Raw genomic sequence first — 14509 nt, forward strand, 5'->3', positions numbered from 1 at the left:
GAAGCCAGTCTGTAAAAAGTGCTTCAACGCGACACAGGTGAACGGATAAACATCGAACCAGGCTATTTCTCTCAGACAGGGATCCCAGGGAAGATTTCAGTTCAAAGACTGGTTAGCGAATGTGAAGGATACAACATTCATGCCCTCTTAAGTCAAACGAGTGTGATTTATTGTGTGACAAGCTAACTTATTTCACCATCGGAGTTTTGCCGTTTTTTCCAGTTAGAATTGCCAGTGCCATACACTGACAGGAGTTAGTATTAACCCTAACATACATGTCTTTGAAGGTAACCCATAGTTAATTAGCTGCTACTCATTCTAATTAAATATCTGAATAGTAGGATAGTATAATATTATCCACAGTCTGCTCTGCCTGATATCACAACCTCTCTCTTCCATAAAGGCTGCATGTCTCCAGGAAGCCTCTCTTCACAATGCTGCCTTCATTTTGTTATTTAACCCTTTTTAATTTGAGCTATGAAATAAAATTTGCTATCAATAAGCACTCCAAGGTACTTAAACTCTGAGACAACTTCTAGTCTCTCCCTGGCTACAAATATATCCGGTTCTCCACAACGGCTTTTAGTTTTGATAAAAAGAAAACATAGTCACTGTTTTGGATACATTCAGTTGGAGACAGTTTTGTTTTAACTATGCTGTAATATTGACTTTGTTAGCTGATCAGCAACTTGAGCTGCGTTGCTACCATACCCAAATATCATTGTGTCATCTGCATACGTTAGAGTGTTGGCATTAGGACAGACATTCGGCAGACCATTAACATAGAGTAAAAATAAAAGTGGGACCCAATACGGATCCCTGTGGACGCCCGCAGACATGGAAATGGCAGATGATTGGTAATTCCTCACTCTCAACAGTTGTTTTCCACTGTTAGGGCCCTATCTTCATACGGCGCTATCGTTTGCGCTGCCGTTTGCGCTGCTATCGTCGATATGTTCCGAGCACAAAGAGAGGTTTGGGCGTTGACCTTGAAAAAATGGCCGTGGGTGCTCTCAATTTTTACGCCACCAAATAGCTGGTCTTAGCTCAAAAAAACACTACGCCAGGCGTATGCCTGAGCGCAGACAGTATTGTCTGGGCAGTGCAGGAAATCCTTGCTTGGATACATTTACGCACGGCATGGATGTCACTCTCCAACACCTCGCGCCTGCACACACTCTTCTCTCCTCAGAGTGCCACGTTGATTTTCAACTATAGCCTACATTGCAGAAAAAACACACCTTGTCATGGTTTATTAGGCTACATAATTCCCGACCATACAGGTTTGTGGTGTGAGGTAACAGTAGATTGCTTTTGAGAAAGTTGTGATGGTGTTGTGCCAAGCTGCCTCTCCCCACCCTGTGACCCCCATGGCCGGCCCAAAACACCCAGGGCACCGACGCTAACGCAAAATTACCGCCGTTGCGAAGATAGGGCCCCCTGTTAGAGTGTTGACTGTTTGTTATTCTCAGAGCACAAACTTTTAGCAAAAGAAAGAAAACACTGAACTTGAAATGTGTTTTTATTTGTCTCACAAGCATCTGTTTAGTGCTGCTAGCTACAAAAGAGCTTCATACTTTACGTTGTAGTTTATTTTTTATGGATTTTACTTTGTTGTACACAGATCTGCTGGTGAGAACAACAAAGCCTCCACGGCTCATCACATGGTACCAACTAAAGCTCCAACCTAACTTCCAGGTCATGTTTAAGTGTGTACAAGAAGGATGGTTAGAGAAGAAGGATAAGAAATATCTGGTTGATATCTACACATGGCTCTACATCACATATGGAGGTGACATACACATCAACAGGCAGCATGAGGTCTGGCAGATTGAGATGGCATCAAGAGCGACAACAGACACAGAGGAATCCATTAAACTTAGTGACATCTTCAAACACCCTTCTGGAAAAGACATACCCATAAGAACAGTGTTGACCACTGGGATTGCAGGAATTGGCAAAACATGCCTTGTGCACAAGTTCATCCTGGACTGGAGTGAAGGAAGAACCAATCAAGATGTTCATCTCATATTCCCCTTCACCTTCCGCCAGCTGAATGTATGGAAGGGAGAATGTTTTAGTTTGGCCCAACTAATTCACGAATGTATTGGCGAAACCAAAGTCATCGAGGAGAAGGCTCTTGATTATATCTTCACAGAACTACAGAAGCCAGAAAACACCAGCTATGACAAGAGTAACTTCAAACTCCTGTTTGTGTTGGACGGACTGGATGAGAACCGCCTTCAACTCGACTTCAATGCCAAAGAAAAGGGCTCCACTGATGTGAAAAAGTCAACCAGAGTCGAAGTACTGCTGACCAACCTCATCAAGGGGAAACTGCTTCCCGCTGCTCACCTCTGGATGACCACACGACCTGCAGCAGCCAATCAGATCCCTGGAGAATTTGTTGACATGGTGACAGAAGTGAGAGGCTTTACTGACCCACAGAAAGAGGAGTACTTCATTAAGAGATCCGGAGATGAGGAGCAGGCCAGGAGGATCATCTCCCACATCAAGACTTCACGAATCCTCCACATCATGTGCCACATCCCCGTCTTCTGCTGGATCACTGCTATAGTTCTGAAGGATCTGTTGGAGAACAGTGAGAGAGAAGACCTGCCCAAGACCCTGACTGAGATGTACACAGAATTCTTGGTGTTTCAGATCCTTCAGACGGAAAAGAAGTATGAGGCACAATACAGCAATCAGTACATTCTGTCACTTGCAAAACTGGCTTTTCACCAGCTGGAGGAAGGCAATCTGATCTTCTATGAGAAGGATCTAAAAAAGAGTGGCATTAACTTCACTGAAGCCTCACAGTACTCAGGAGTGTTCACAGAGATCTTTAAAGAGGAGCATGGGCGGAGGAATGACAAGATGTTCAGCTTTGTCCATCTGAGCATGCAGGAGTTTCTGGCTGCTCTTCATGTGATCCTGTCACTCAACAACAGCAACACAAATGTGATGCCTATGCCACGACTGACTTTCCAAAATCTGAAAATGGTTTTCAGCAAAACATCTGTCGCAAAGGTCCACAGGATTGCTGTTGAGAAGGCCTTACAGAGTCCAAATGGACACCTGGACTTGTTCCTCCGCTTCCTTTTGGGTCTTTCACTGGAGACCAATCAGAAGCTCCTAAAAAACCTCCTGACACAAACAGCAAGTGGCTCACAAACCAATCAGAAAACAGTCCAGTACATCAAGAAGAAGATCAGGGAGAAACCCTCTGCCGAGAGAAGCATCAACCTGTTCCACTGTCTGAATGAGCTGAATGACCATTCTCTAGTGGAGGAGATCCAACAGCACCTGATATCAGGAAGCCTCTCAACAGACAAACTCTCCCCTGCTCAGTGGTCGGCTCTGGGCTTTATCTTACTGTCATCAAAAGAGAAGCTGGATGTGTTTGACCTGAAGAAATACTCTGCTTCAGAGGAGGCTCTTCTGGGGCTGTTGCCAGTGGTCAAAGCCTCCAATAAATCTGTGTAAGTGCATAGAAAACTGAATAGATTCAATGATGTGAGGACAGAAATAAATATTTTTAATGTTTTTATCATTAATTATCCTTTAGGCTGAGTGGCTGTCAACTGTCAGAGAGAAGCTGTAAAGCTCTGGCCTCAGTTCTCAGCTCCCAGTCATCTAGTCTGAGAGAGCTGGACCTGAGTAACAATGGCCTGCATGATTCAGGAGTGAAGCTGCTCTCTGCTGGACTGGGGAGTCCAGACTGTGGACTGGAAACTCTCAGGTAAGATCCATTCAGTTTTCCTCAATTCACTTACATTTGAACAATTTACTTCAATTTGAACCACTGTAGTTTCCAGATTGCGGAGGCTGCAGTTAATTGCTCAAGAGAGAAACATCCATAATAGAGTCCTCGACAAGATCACTTTTATTTAAAAAACTACTTAAAAAAACAAGAGACTTGTGATGATATTGAATTGCAGATTATTTGATGATTGCAATTCCATTTTGTTGTTATCGAAGAAAAATCGCAGACAACATTGACATTAAAATATAAGGCAAGGCACGTTATAGCACATTTCATACAGAGTCAATTCAAAGTAAACCTGATGCTGCCAGATGGTTTTCACATAACGTCTGGGAACGAGCCTGGAAAATGTTTCAAAGGGTAGGCACTTTGAAAAATTGCTGGCAGGGGATTGGATTAACCATCTCTCTAGCACACCTATCACAGGCTTGTGCTCACTGGTGTCACACCAAAGCCCGCCCGTAGCTGCCTCATAGGACCCTGATTGTGTGAACCAGTGGTGGTTCAGATTCAAACCAATAGATTGGAGACTGGCAAGATGGATTTGTCATGTGATTGTGACCTCATGATCTCGCACAAATCCAGCTGCCTCACAAGGTTGAATGCAAGGTGCTTTACATCAAATAAAATAATGTAATATATAAATGATAACACAATAATCAGTCCATATCTATTCTTGTCCTTCAGGTTGAGTGGCTGTCAGCTGGCAGAGAGCAGCTGTAAAGCTCTGGCCTCAGTGCTCAGCTCCCAGCCCTCTAGCCTGAGAGAGCTGGACCTGAGTAACAATGACATACGGGATTCAGGAGTGAAGCTGCTCTCTGCTGGACTGGGGAGTCCTGACTGTAGACTGGAAACGCTCAGGTCAGGACTCCTCTACCTGCTAAAGACAGGACCATTCACTTACAGAGAAACATCAGTGAATAGAGTTCTAACATGAGGAAGATTGTCTCTACTCTTATGATTGTGTGCAGGCTGTCAGGCTGTCTGCTCACAGAGGATGGCTGTGCTTTTCTGGCCTCAGCTCTGAGCTCCAACACCTCCCATTTGAGGGAGCTGGACCTGAGCTACAATGATCCAGCCTCAGGAGTGAATCTGCTCTCTGCTGGACTGAAGGATCCACACTGGAGACTGGACTCTCTCAGGTATGGAGAGGCAATATTTGCTAGAAGGCTGAGAGTCACACAGATTCCCTCTGTCACACTGAATATTAGAAGTATTGATACATGTATAACAGCAGTTATGACTGAGGCTGTATGCAAACCAAGAAGGTCCCGGGGTCGAATCCCGGTCCGTCCCAGGTCCTTTCTGTGTGAAGTTTGCATGTTCTCCCTGTGTTCATGTGGGTTTTCTCCGGGTGCTCCAGTTTCCTCCCACCATGTATGTTAGGGTTAATACTCCTGTCAGTGCCCCTGACCAAGACAATGGCAAAAGAACTGGAGTTGGTTCCCGGGCGCTGCACTGCGGCTGCCCACTGCTCCTAGTTCTAGGAAGGTTCCTAGTAGAGGATGGGTCAAATGCAGAGGACAAATTTCCACATGGGTATAAATAAAGGATAACATAACTTATAAACTCATTCATATTAAAGGTTATTCAAGTCCATGTTTCCATCATCAAAGAGAATATGCTGATATGTATTTGCTTATTCCCCCAGTGTGGACCATGGTGGAGGGGTGTGGTTGCAACCAGGGCTGAGGAAAAGTATTGTGGGTAAGTGTGTATTTAGTTTGATTCATTAAGACACTAAACTTGACCTTATGAATGTGTTATGGCAGGGTGGAGGTGGGGGCTCTTTGAATGTGTTTATCTATTCAATTATCATCTCACTTTGGCTCCATTATAGTCTAGGGCAGGTGAGTAGTTAAATAGGATACCCCCTATTCAAAAGAAAGAGAAAAAATGATTTTTTTTCAGTACTTCCGCAAAGTACACTTCCGCATTTTTTGAAAAAGGGGCGTGGCTTATTTTTTAGCAAAAGTCAATTTTTCAGTACTTCCTCAAAGTACACTTCTGCATTTTTTGCCTTGTGATTAAAAAGCCATTATGAGCAAAAGTAAATTTTTCAGTACTTCCGCAAAGTACACTTCTGCATTTTTTTACCTTGTGTTTAAAGCCATTATGTGCAAAAGGCTTTAATTCAGTACTTCTCCAAAGTACACTTCTGCATTTTTTTGCCTTGTGATTAAAAAGCCATTATGAGCAAAAGTCCATTTTTCAGTACTTCCGCAAAGTACACTTCTGCATTTTTTTTACCTTGTGTTTAAAGCCATTATGTGCAAAAGGCTTTAATTCAGTACTTCCCCAAAGTACACTTCTGCATTTCCCCCATATCACCTTGACCAGTTTGTAGTTTTTATCGCTATTTATTTATCATCCCATATCAGCAGCTCGCAGCAGCATTTTTTATCACGGCCAAATGCAATTTGGCCCATTTAGCAACTACTAAACTAATATTTGCTAACAGCGGCGACCATTTTCCCTGCCTACAGATTCCTCTGCTTGCTCAAGTATTTCTCTGATTCACCCATAGAGACCCAGGCTTCCCCTGCCAGCCCATCCCACCCCATCCCCCACGTTTTATTCGTCTATTACCACGGCCGGTGTTCTGTCGATTTCACAATCACTTCCGTTTTAAATAAACTTGTTTGTTTTTTGACCGTCAGGTGGGCGTTCCCGGCAGCACGTAACCCCCCTTGAAAAGCTATGAATAGCTACTGCTGAAAACGATGTAAGAATGAAGAGTGAGCGCACAGTTTTTTCCTCCCATGCCCCCTTATATCCTTTGCGTGCCTATATTTATATTGCCTATATAATAGCCTATATTTTTTGTCCACCATTCAAATATTCCATAATTGCATGTTGTGCATTCAAATATTCCATAATTGCATGTTGTGCAGGCTATCTTATACTAATGTATCGATAAAGGTTAGGCGTAGCAAAGCATTCTGGGTATTCCCAGGCTATTCTGTAGATTCCCTACGCGCAACACACACACACACACACACACGCACACACACACACACACACACACACACACACACACACACACACAGACACACACATATTCACAGCCAGCCCCCAAACACAGCCAGCCACAAACATAGCGCGCGTTAGATTGTGGGCTATGTGTGGGCAGTTTCTCCATCTCAGACCACATCCCAGATCACATCCCAGATCACAGATTTTTCCCACTCCGGATCCAATTGTGATGTGACATCACCATGATAATTTTGATATTGTCTGATTGGCGGAATTAATTAAATTTGATCAATACAGATTGAGGTGGAGTGAATAGCTACAGACTGTTTTTCAATTGAATTGAAAACGATTGAATACAGACTATGGTGTATGACTATGCCGTTTGCCCGTCTCAACCAGAGCAGAGTTTCCCAGCATTTTATTTTTTATTTTTTTTATTTAGCATTTATTTATACAGGGGAGATCTCTTGAGAGCAAGCTCTCATTTGCAAGAGTGCCCTGTGTACAGAAAACATATACAAAGAGGTTACAAGTTTACAGACATATAGAACAAGTGAAAATATTTCATGTAAAACACGAACACTCCTCGTGTAGGGCGCTCTCTAGGAGCATTCTGAAAGAATTAAGAGGGATCAATCGCTCCAATTTTAAATGGTCCTGGAGCTCATTCCATTTGTTAGGAGCATAAAAAGAAAAAGCAGTCTTTCCCTGCTCAGTCCTCACGCGTGGCACAGACAGTCTGACATAAGACCGCGAGCGTGTTTGATAACTTATACTGTTATGAGTGATAGTTGAGGACAGATAAAGTGGCAGCTTCCCAATCAAAGCTTTATAAATAAACAAAAGACAATGTTGCTCTCTGCGAACCGTCAGGGAGGGCCAGCCCACATTTTCATATAATATACAGTGATGTGTAAGAAAACGGTCACCTGTTATGAAACGCAGAGCATTATGATACACAGCATCAAGCTGCTTCAAAATGGTGGGTGAGGCATGCATATATATAACATCTCCATAATCAAAAACAGATAGAATTAACGATTGAACAATAGATTTTCGAGAATAAAAAGAGAAGCAGGATTTGTTCCTGTACAGGAAGCCAATCTTCCTCCTCAATTTCTTGGTAAGGTGTTCAACATGTGAGTGGAAGGAAAGTTTAGTGTCCAGCCAGATACCAAGGTACTTGTATGAGTCCACACATTCAATTTCCTCACCCTGAAGTGTGCGTATACCAAGGTTGTTGTAAGTAGATCTAGAGAACATGATCCACTTGGTTTTATTTGAATTCAGGACTAATTTTAGTTTGAAAAGGGACCGTTGAAAGGCATCAAAGGCGACCTGCAGACTTGTAGCGGCTTGCGCTGGAGTGGCCCCGAAGCAATATAAAATTGTGTCGTCTGCGTAAAAGTGGACGTTACTGAGCCCAGAGGGGAAAAAAATGTTATTAATGTAAAGAGTAAATAAAATTGGACCGGAAATGGACCCTTGAGGCACGCCCTTACCGATCAACAGAGGGCTGGATTTGATGTTGCCAGCGACAACGGATTGTTTTCTCCCGGTTAGGTAGTTGGCGTACCACCTGACTGAGGGATCATCCAGACCAATGTCGGACAGTTTACATAACAAAATGTTGTGATCTACAGTGTCAAAGGCTTTGGATAGGTCTACGAAGAGAGCTGCACAATGCTGCCGATTGTCGAGACCATTTAGAATGTTATTTATTACAAGAGAAGTGGCTGTGACAGTACTGTGTTTGGGTCTAAATCCTGATTGGTGGGATTGGAGGATATTATAAGTGTCTAAAAAAGCCCTTAGTTGCTCGTTCACTAGTGTTTCAAGCACCTTGGCTAAGCAGCACAGTTTTGAAATAGGACGATAGTTATTTAGTTCGTTCGGATCGCCGCCTTTGAAGAGGGGCGTAACCAGAGCTGTCTTCCATATAGATGAAATCTCACCAGAGATAAATGTCAAATTAAATATGTGGGCTATCGGTGCGGCAACCAGGTGGGCACTAAGTTGTAAGGGAAATGGTGCAAGATCATCTTCCCCTTTGGACTTCTTTGTATTTAGTTTTAAGAGCGCCTCAAGGACTTTGTGATCGCTTACAGGTCTAAATGAAAAGCGGTTGGCGAAAGGGGAAGGGTCTGAAGAGCCCTCAGCTGAGGGATCAGCAGAGGCATCATGAGTGTGACCTGAGGGAACTGTACTAGCAGAGAGCTTCTCAAATAGATACCCGGCAGAGGCAAAGTGCTGGTTAAAAGCATCACACATCTCTACTTTATTGGAGATTATATTATTCTCACAATTAATCTCAGGGGGGAGAGCAGAGGAAGTTGAAGATTTCAGTGATTTTACAGTTTTCCAGAAGCTGGCTGTATTACCTTGAGTGTTCGTAAGAGAGGTTAAATAATAATCAGATTTGGCTTTTCTGATTAAGCTGATGCATTTGTTTCTTGTTTTCCTAAAGTGTAACCAATCTACAGGATTACCAGATGATCTGGCATGTGACCAGACGGAGTCTCTGGTTCGCAGGGCAGATTTGATGTCCTCTGAGAACCAGGGACTAGAGCGATTTTTTATTCTAAGGTTTTTGTAAGGGGCATGTTTGTCTGTGATTAAATTAAAAACACTAGAGAAATAGTCTAAAGCTAGCTCAGGATCAGGGACTGAGCATAATCTCTCTAGGTCCGAATGAAATAAATCGTGCAAAAACCCCTGATCCGAGAAATTCTTAAAATTGCGTTTTCTAATAAAATTACCTTTAGATTTGAGAGCTCTGGTCAGTCTGATGCAGGCTGTGGGACAGTGATCGCTAATGCCTTGTGCAAAAACCCCACTCTGAGGGTATTTAAGGGGTCTGTTGGTTAAGACAATGTCTATCAGAGTGGATTTAGATGGGGTTTTTACGTTTGGCCTAGTGGGATGGAGAATGAGCTGGGATAGGTCTAGTTCTAGACAAAGATGTTTTAGATTAGTAGATGCCTCTGAGAGCCAATCCAGGTTCAGGTCACCTAGCACTATTAGTTCAGTTGAGATAAATTTTGACAGCACTTTCCCAAGATCGTCAAGAGCCGATTTCGGCGCAGAGGGTGGGCGATAGATGCCTAAGACTACAATATGAATATCGCCTCCTATACAGATGTCTAAGGCAATGTAATCAAGGCATTTTGGAATAGAGGAGGCTGCTAGGACCTGTGTGACTAAATGATCTCGAACAAAAATCACAACACCCCCTCCTTTAGCCTTTCTGTCCATTCTAAAAAGGTTAAACCCATTTATGGTGATATCTGAATCTGGAATTCTACTAGAGAGCCAGGATTCTGAAATAACAAAAACATCGGGGGAAGCGTCGTTAATTAATACATTAGCACTAGTGTGTTTCAACACTGTGTTTTTGGAGATTACTTATGTGCTACGTTAGTTATGTTATATGGCAGTAAAATGCCACTGAATGACCAAATTGATATAACTTGATTTTTGATTTAACACCAGCGTTAGTTTGTTGTTTATAACGTGGCTATATTCATAACGTTTATATCTCGGATGCGTTATTATATTTACTGGCTATGGTTATTTCGAACCCCACATAGGTTACGCCAACCTATGTGCCCTATCAGAGTTCGTTACGTTGCACTAGTCTTCCTCCCCGTGACGAGTTGGATACAATAAACAAAACAACATGATAGCAGCAGCTGCATCACTATACGTGTGAGCGTAAGTATTAATGGTTTGCAACTTGTTTGTGTTGTACAGCATTTGGTTCAAACATATGGTGACATTGAATCAGTGTTAGCTTAGCGCTAGCTAGCTAGCATACACTACGATCTGTGAATAGAATTGGCCTGGTCTTGCCATTTCTAACTAGCTAGTTTTTCTCGAATTGATATAACGTTACAGTAGCATGGACCCATCTCGTTATGACACCCCAGACCCCGGATATCCGTGACCTACGGGTATTATTTCAAAATATGGAATATGGAATATGGAACGTGAACAAACATCTTAGTTTTATGTATCTGTTATGTGATTGGGCCCATTGTTTTTATTTTTCGTATTTTATATGATTATTTTAATAGTTACTAACTATTAATAGTAACTAACTAGTCCTCCTCACAGAATTGGCTAATTTACTGTGAGACTTTATGTTTTGTAGACAAGCACCAAGTATATATAATAATGGTATATAATAATAATAATGGTATATAATAATAATAATAATCTTTGTAATACAATTGCTATAAAATTAAAATGTATATCACACTTATAATATGCCAACAATAATAGTACCAGTCTAAATAACATAACTTAATTCAACTTTGCCTCTCCTCTCTTCTTGCTTAACATACACAAATAGTGTAGTAGCCGTACCGTACCGCACTGCAGCTGATTCCATTACGTATGGCTAATGTTTAATTGTATGTCTAATAAGATACATGCTATTTGCACCTGTATGTCAAATACGTCGAATTTAAAATGTTTAAGCACGTCTAATGTATGCACATGACATGTGCACCTATGTGCAATGAATATGCCACTGTCTCGGACTTGTCTTATCACTATACTGCCTTATTGCTTATTGTTGCTTATTGTTGCTTATTGCTTATTGCTTATTGATTATTGCCTTATTGCTTATTGTTTTTGCACTCATGCCTTGCTATATTTGTACTATGTTGTAAACGGAGTCCACAGCACAAGAATTGCACACGTGATACTTGTACCACGGAGTGACAATAAATATCTTGAATCTTGAATCTTCTCCTCTCCTCTCCTTATCCCTCCCCTCTCCCCTCCTCTCTCCTCTCCTCTCCTCTCCTCTCCTCTCCTCTCCTCTCCTTATCCCTCCCCTCTCCCCTCCTCTCCTCTCCTCTCATCTCCTTTCTCCTCTCCTCTCCTCTCCTCTCCTCTCTCCTCTCCTCACCTCTCCTTGTCTCCTCTCCAGGAGGGTGATTGAGGTGAAATTTGGATCCAGACCCAGTTCCAAATTCGAAAAATAATCAATAATGTAATGTTATGTCTCGAAAGACAAGAGCTATGTAGCCTACTTTAAATCAGATCACTCCGGTGCACAAACATACATTGGTTGTCTAATAAAGTTTTACAAATCAATTAATTTGGTTGTCAACCACCGTTAAACGAAACTTTTGGGAGTAGTCGATGACTACTAAAATGCAGAAGTAGTTGTATCGATAAAGACTCTGATCGTTAAGCAGTCTCGAAAGTGGGGTCAATATCAATCTAGAATCTAGAAGTCAATCGATTACTAGTTTTGGGAGGAAGAGAAACCATGAAACTTTTTTATCGTTACTTTACACACTAATTTGGCGTTCTCTTATGCAAAATATCCAACATCCAATATCCAGAAGTAGTGATTACTACACAGAAGTAACTTTAGTTCCACCATTTGCTATTTGCTTCAAACATAATTTGGATCAGTTGTAACTTTGACCATTTCTAACAATTTCTAGACAGTGAATTTACACAAGCACTTGAGTGAAATTCATGTGAATTCAATGTGAACATGCATTAACTGTGATTGAATGAACGCAGATTGTCAGATTTGTATACCAAACCCTTATCCTGGTGCCTGCAAGGGTCGTCTATACCACTAATGTTAGCCACTATGTGTTACAATATTGGGCTGGTTTCATAGACCTGGCCCAAAAGTACATACATCACATATATGTGTGCTGCATATATCCATATATGCCTCTACCGTATAGGTTTCTCATAATAGTCAAACAGGGGTTTTCATGTTCTGACTTGCTGAAATGTTTTACACGTCACGTAAAACAGACACAGGATTGATGGATCTGCGGTACTAATTAGCCTACACAATGTGTAATTTCAGGTTATTGTAAGTTATTGCATACTTGCAATCTTTCATACTTGCATACTTACAAGTGAGTTGTTTTTAATGGCATGTGATTTGCGGTACTAATTACCCAATGTGTAATTTCAGGTCATGCCCAGTGTGTCATACATACATACAAGCCTACATATCAGTTGGCTGTGTCAATGATTTTCTGTACCTCTTGATGCGTCATCATTGTCTTTGTCAGGCTTAGGAACAATGTTTAAACAGTAAACAGTTTATGACAAGTGGTGTCAGCATGTTATGCTGCTGCACAAGACGTGTTATGGTACATAAATAATATGTAGCGTGTAATAATCTGTAGAACTCTGTCAGAACTTTTCATGTTCTGACTTGCTGAAATGTTTTACACATTATTTTTACATTTGACTTTGAGAACTATGATGAACTGTTAGTCAGTACTCTGTACTGATGTACAAAAGTAACAAGATTGAGGTTGTGAAATCTTCAACCGGAATAAAAAACTGGATATAATATAACTGAATCAAGCACTATCAATATAAGACAAACAAAATGCTATTATCAGACAGGTCGGTAATGACCGGGGGAAATTATATGAGTATTGTCCATTGTGTGTATGATACAACTTTGTTTATCATTCTGCCCCTCACACTATACAGTCTGTATTTAACAGACTGTATAGTCTCACACACTCTACCTGCCCCTTGACCTCGGAGGGGAAGAAAGGATATTGTCAAGGATAGTGTCTAAGCTGGCCTGAGGCAAGGTGTGGTGATCACAAGCATTGTCATAAATATTGTGGTAAATGAAATTGGTAAATTGGTTAAGCAAAGCAAGTAATGCTTTTGCAATGTAGTTTGTACGATGAGATTTGTTGTATTTGTTGTATAAGATGTATTTTCTGAGATTTGCTTATATTAGCTATTAACTATAAAGTATAGATGATTGTTTTGCCCAGCTTATCAAAACAAATGTACAGCATGTTAAAGTTTTAAATAAAGTCAAGTCAAGTCAAATCCAACAGGTCTTAATGTCAATTAATTTAGCTTTAATGTGTTTTTGAAACACACACACCCACACATTGACCCCTCTCATATATACGTAACTGCCTATAACTGTACATATATTCCTTTCACACACACTTTTCTAAATAGACACTCTTTCATATTGTATGTGTACATCCTGTACAAGGTACATACTTCATTGGGATTCAATGATTCACAGATGTATCAAACAAATGTATGTTATACTGACACAAATTACCAAATTACCACAAATTCAACATGTAATGCAATTTTCTCAATCATTTTGGTCAAATTTTGGTCAACACACTTTGGGTTGTTACCACCTTGTTATCACTGGCGTAGCCAGACTTGGCACATTTGGTGTGACCCAGATCAGTCCTTGTAACGAGGACCTTGTTATCACTGGTGTATAGCCAGACTTGGCACATTGGATGTGACCCAGATCAGACATTGTAATGAGGACTATATTTTTTGCTCAAAAAATAATACAGACAATATATATATATAGTCAAGCAACTAATTCACTAATACAATTGTAACATCTTGTATAATATATTCAAAGTATTGTTAATTGTTAATTATTATTATTCAAAACCTGAAAATACTGTAAATACTGTAAATAAACTAAACTAAACCTAAAACTTGCTAAGTTGTACTGTGTGTTAATTTAATGTGTTTTGAAAACACATACCCACATATAAAATCTCAAGTGAGATTTTTGAGAAAGAAAAAAGAAAAAAGAAAAAAAGTTTCAAGTTTAAAGTATATAAACCCCTCCTAGCTATGTGATTATGCCTGACACCTAGAGGCGAAACGTGGTACTGAATTGGCTATCCAAATAGCACGTGGTAAACTAAGTACTTATCAAAGCAACTTATCAAACTCTTCATAACACCCTGACTACTGTAA

The 14509-nt window shown here is 40.9% G+C and overlaps 1 protein-coding gene across 1 annotated transcript in view; it reads left to right on the forward strand.

The window, feature by feature from the left end:
• Positions 1–14509, forward strand: part of LOC310784484 (protein NLRC3-like) — a gene marked incomplete at its 5' end in the record, with an annotated part of 67493 nt that overhangs the window by 20747 nt on the left and 32237 nt on the right. Inside the window, 5 exons of the mRNA XM_083645471.1 lie at positions 1625–3482; positions 3569–3742; positions 4454–4627; positions 4738–4908; positions 5418–5473. Of these exons, the coding sequence (XP_083501597.1) occupies positions 1625–3482; positions 3569–3742; positions 4454–4627; positions 4738–4908; positions 5418–5473 (2433 nt within the window). The remainder of the gene's footprint in view (positions 1–1624; positions 3483–3568; positions 3743–4453; positions 4628–4737; positions 4909–5417; positions 5474–14509) is intronic.

Source organism: Poromitra crassiceps (genome assembly GCF_964638095.1).
Source record: "Poromitra crassiceps genome assembly, chromosome: 10".
In the NCBI taxonomy this organism is placed as follows: Eukaryota; Metazoa; Chordata; class Actinopteri; order Beryciformes; family Melamphaidae; genus Poromitra; species Poromitra crassiceps.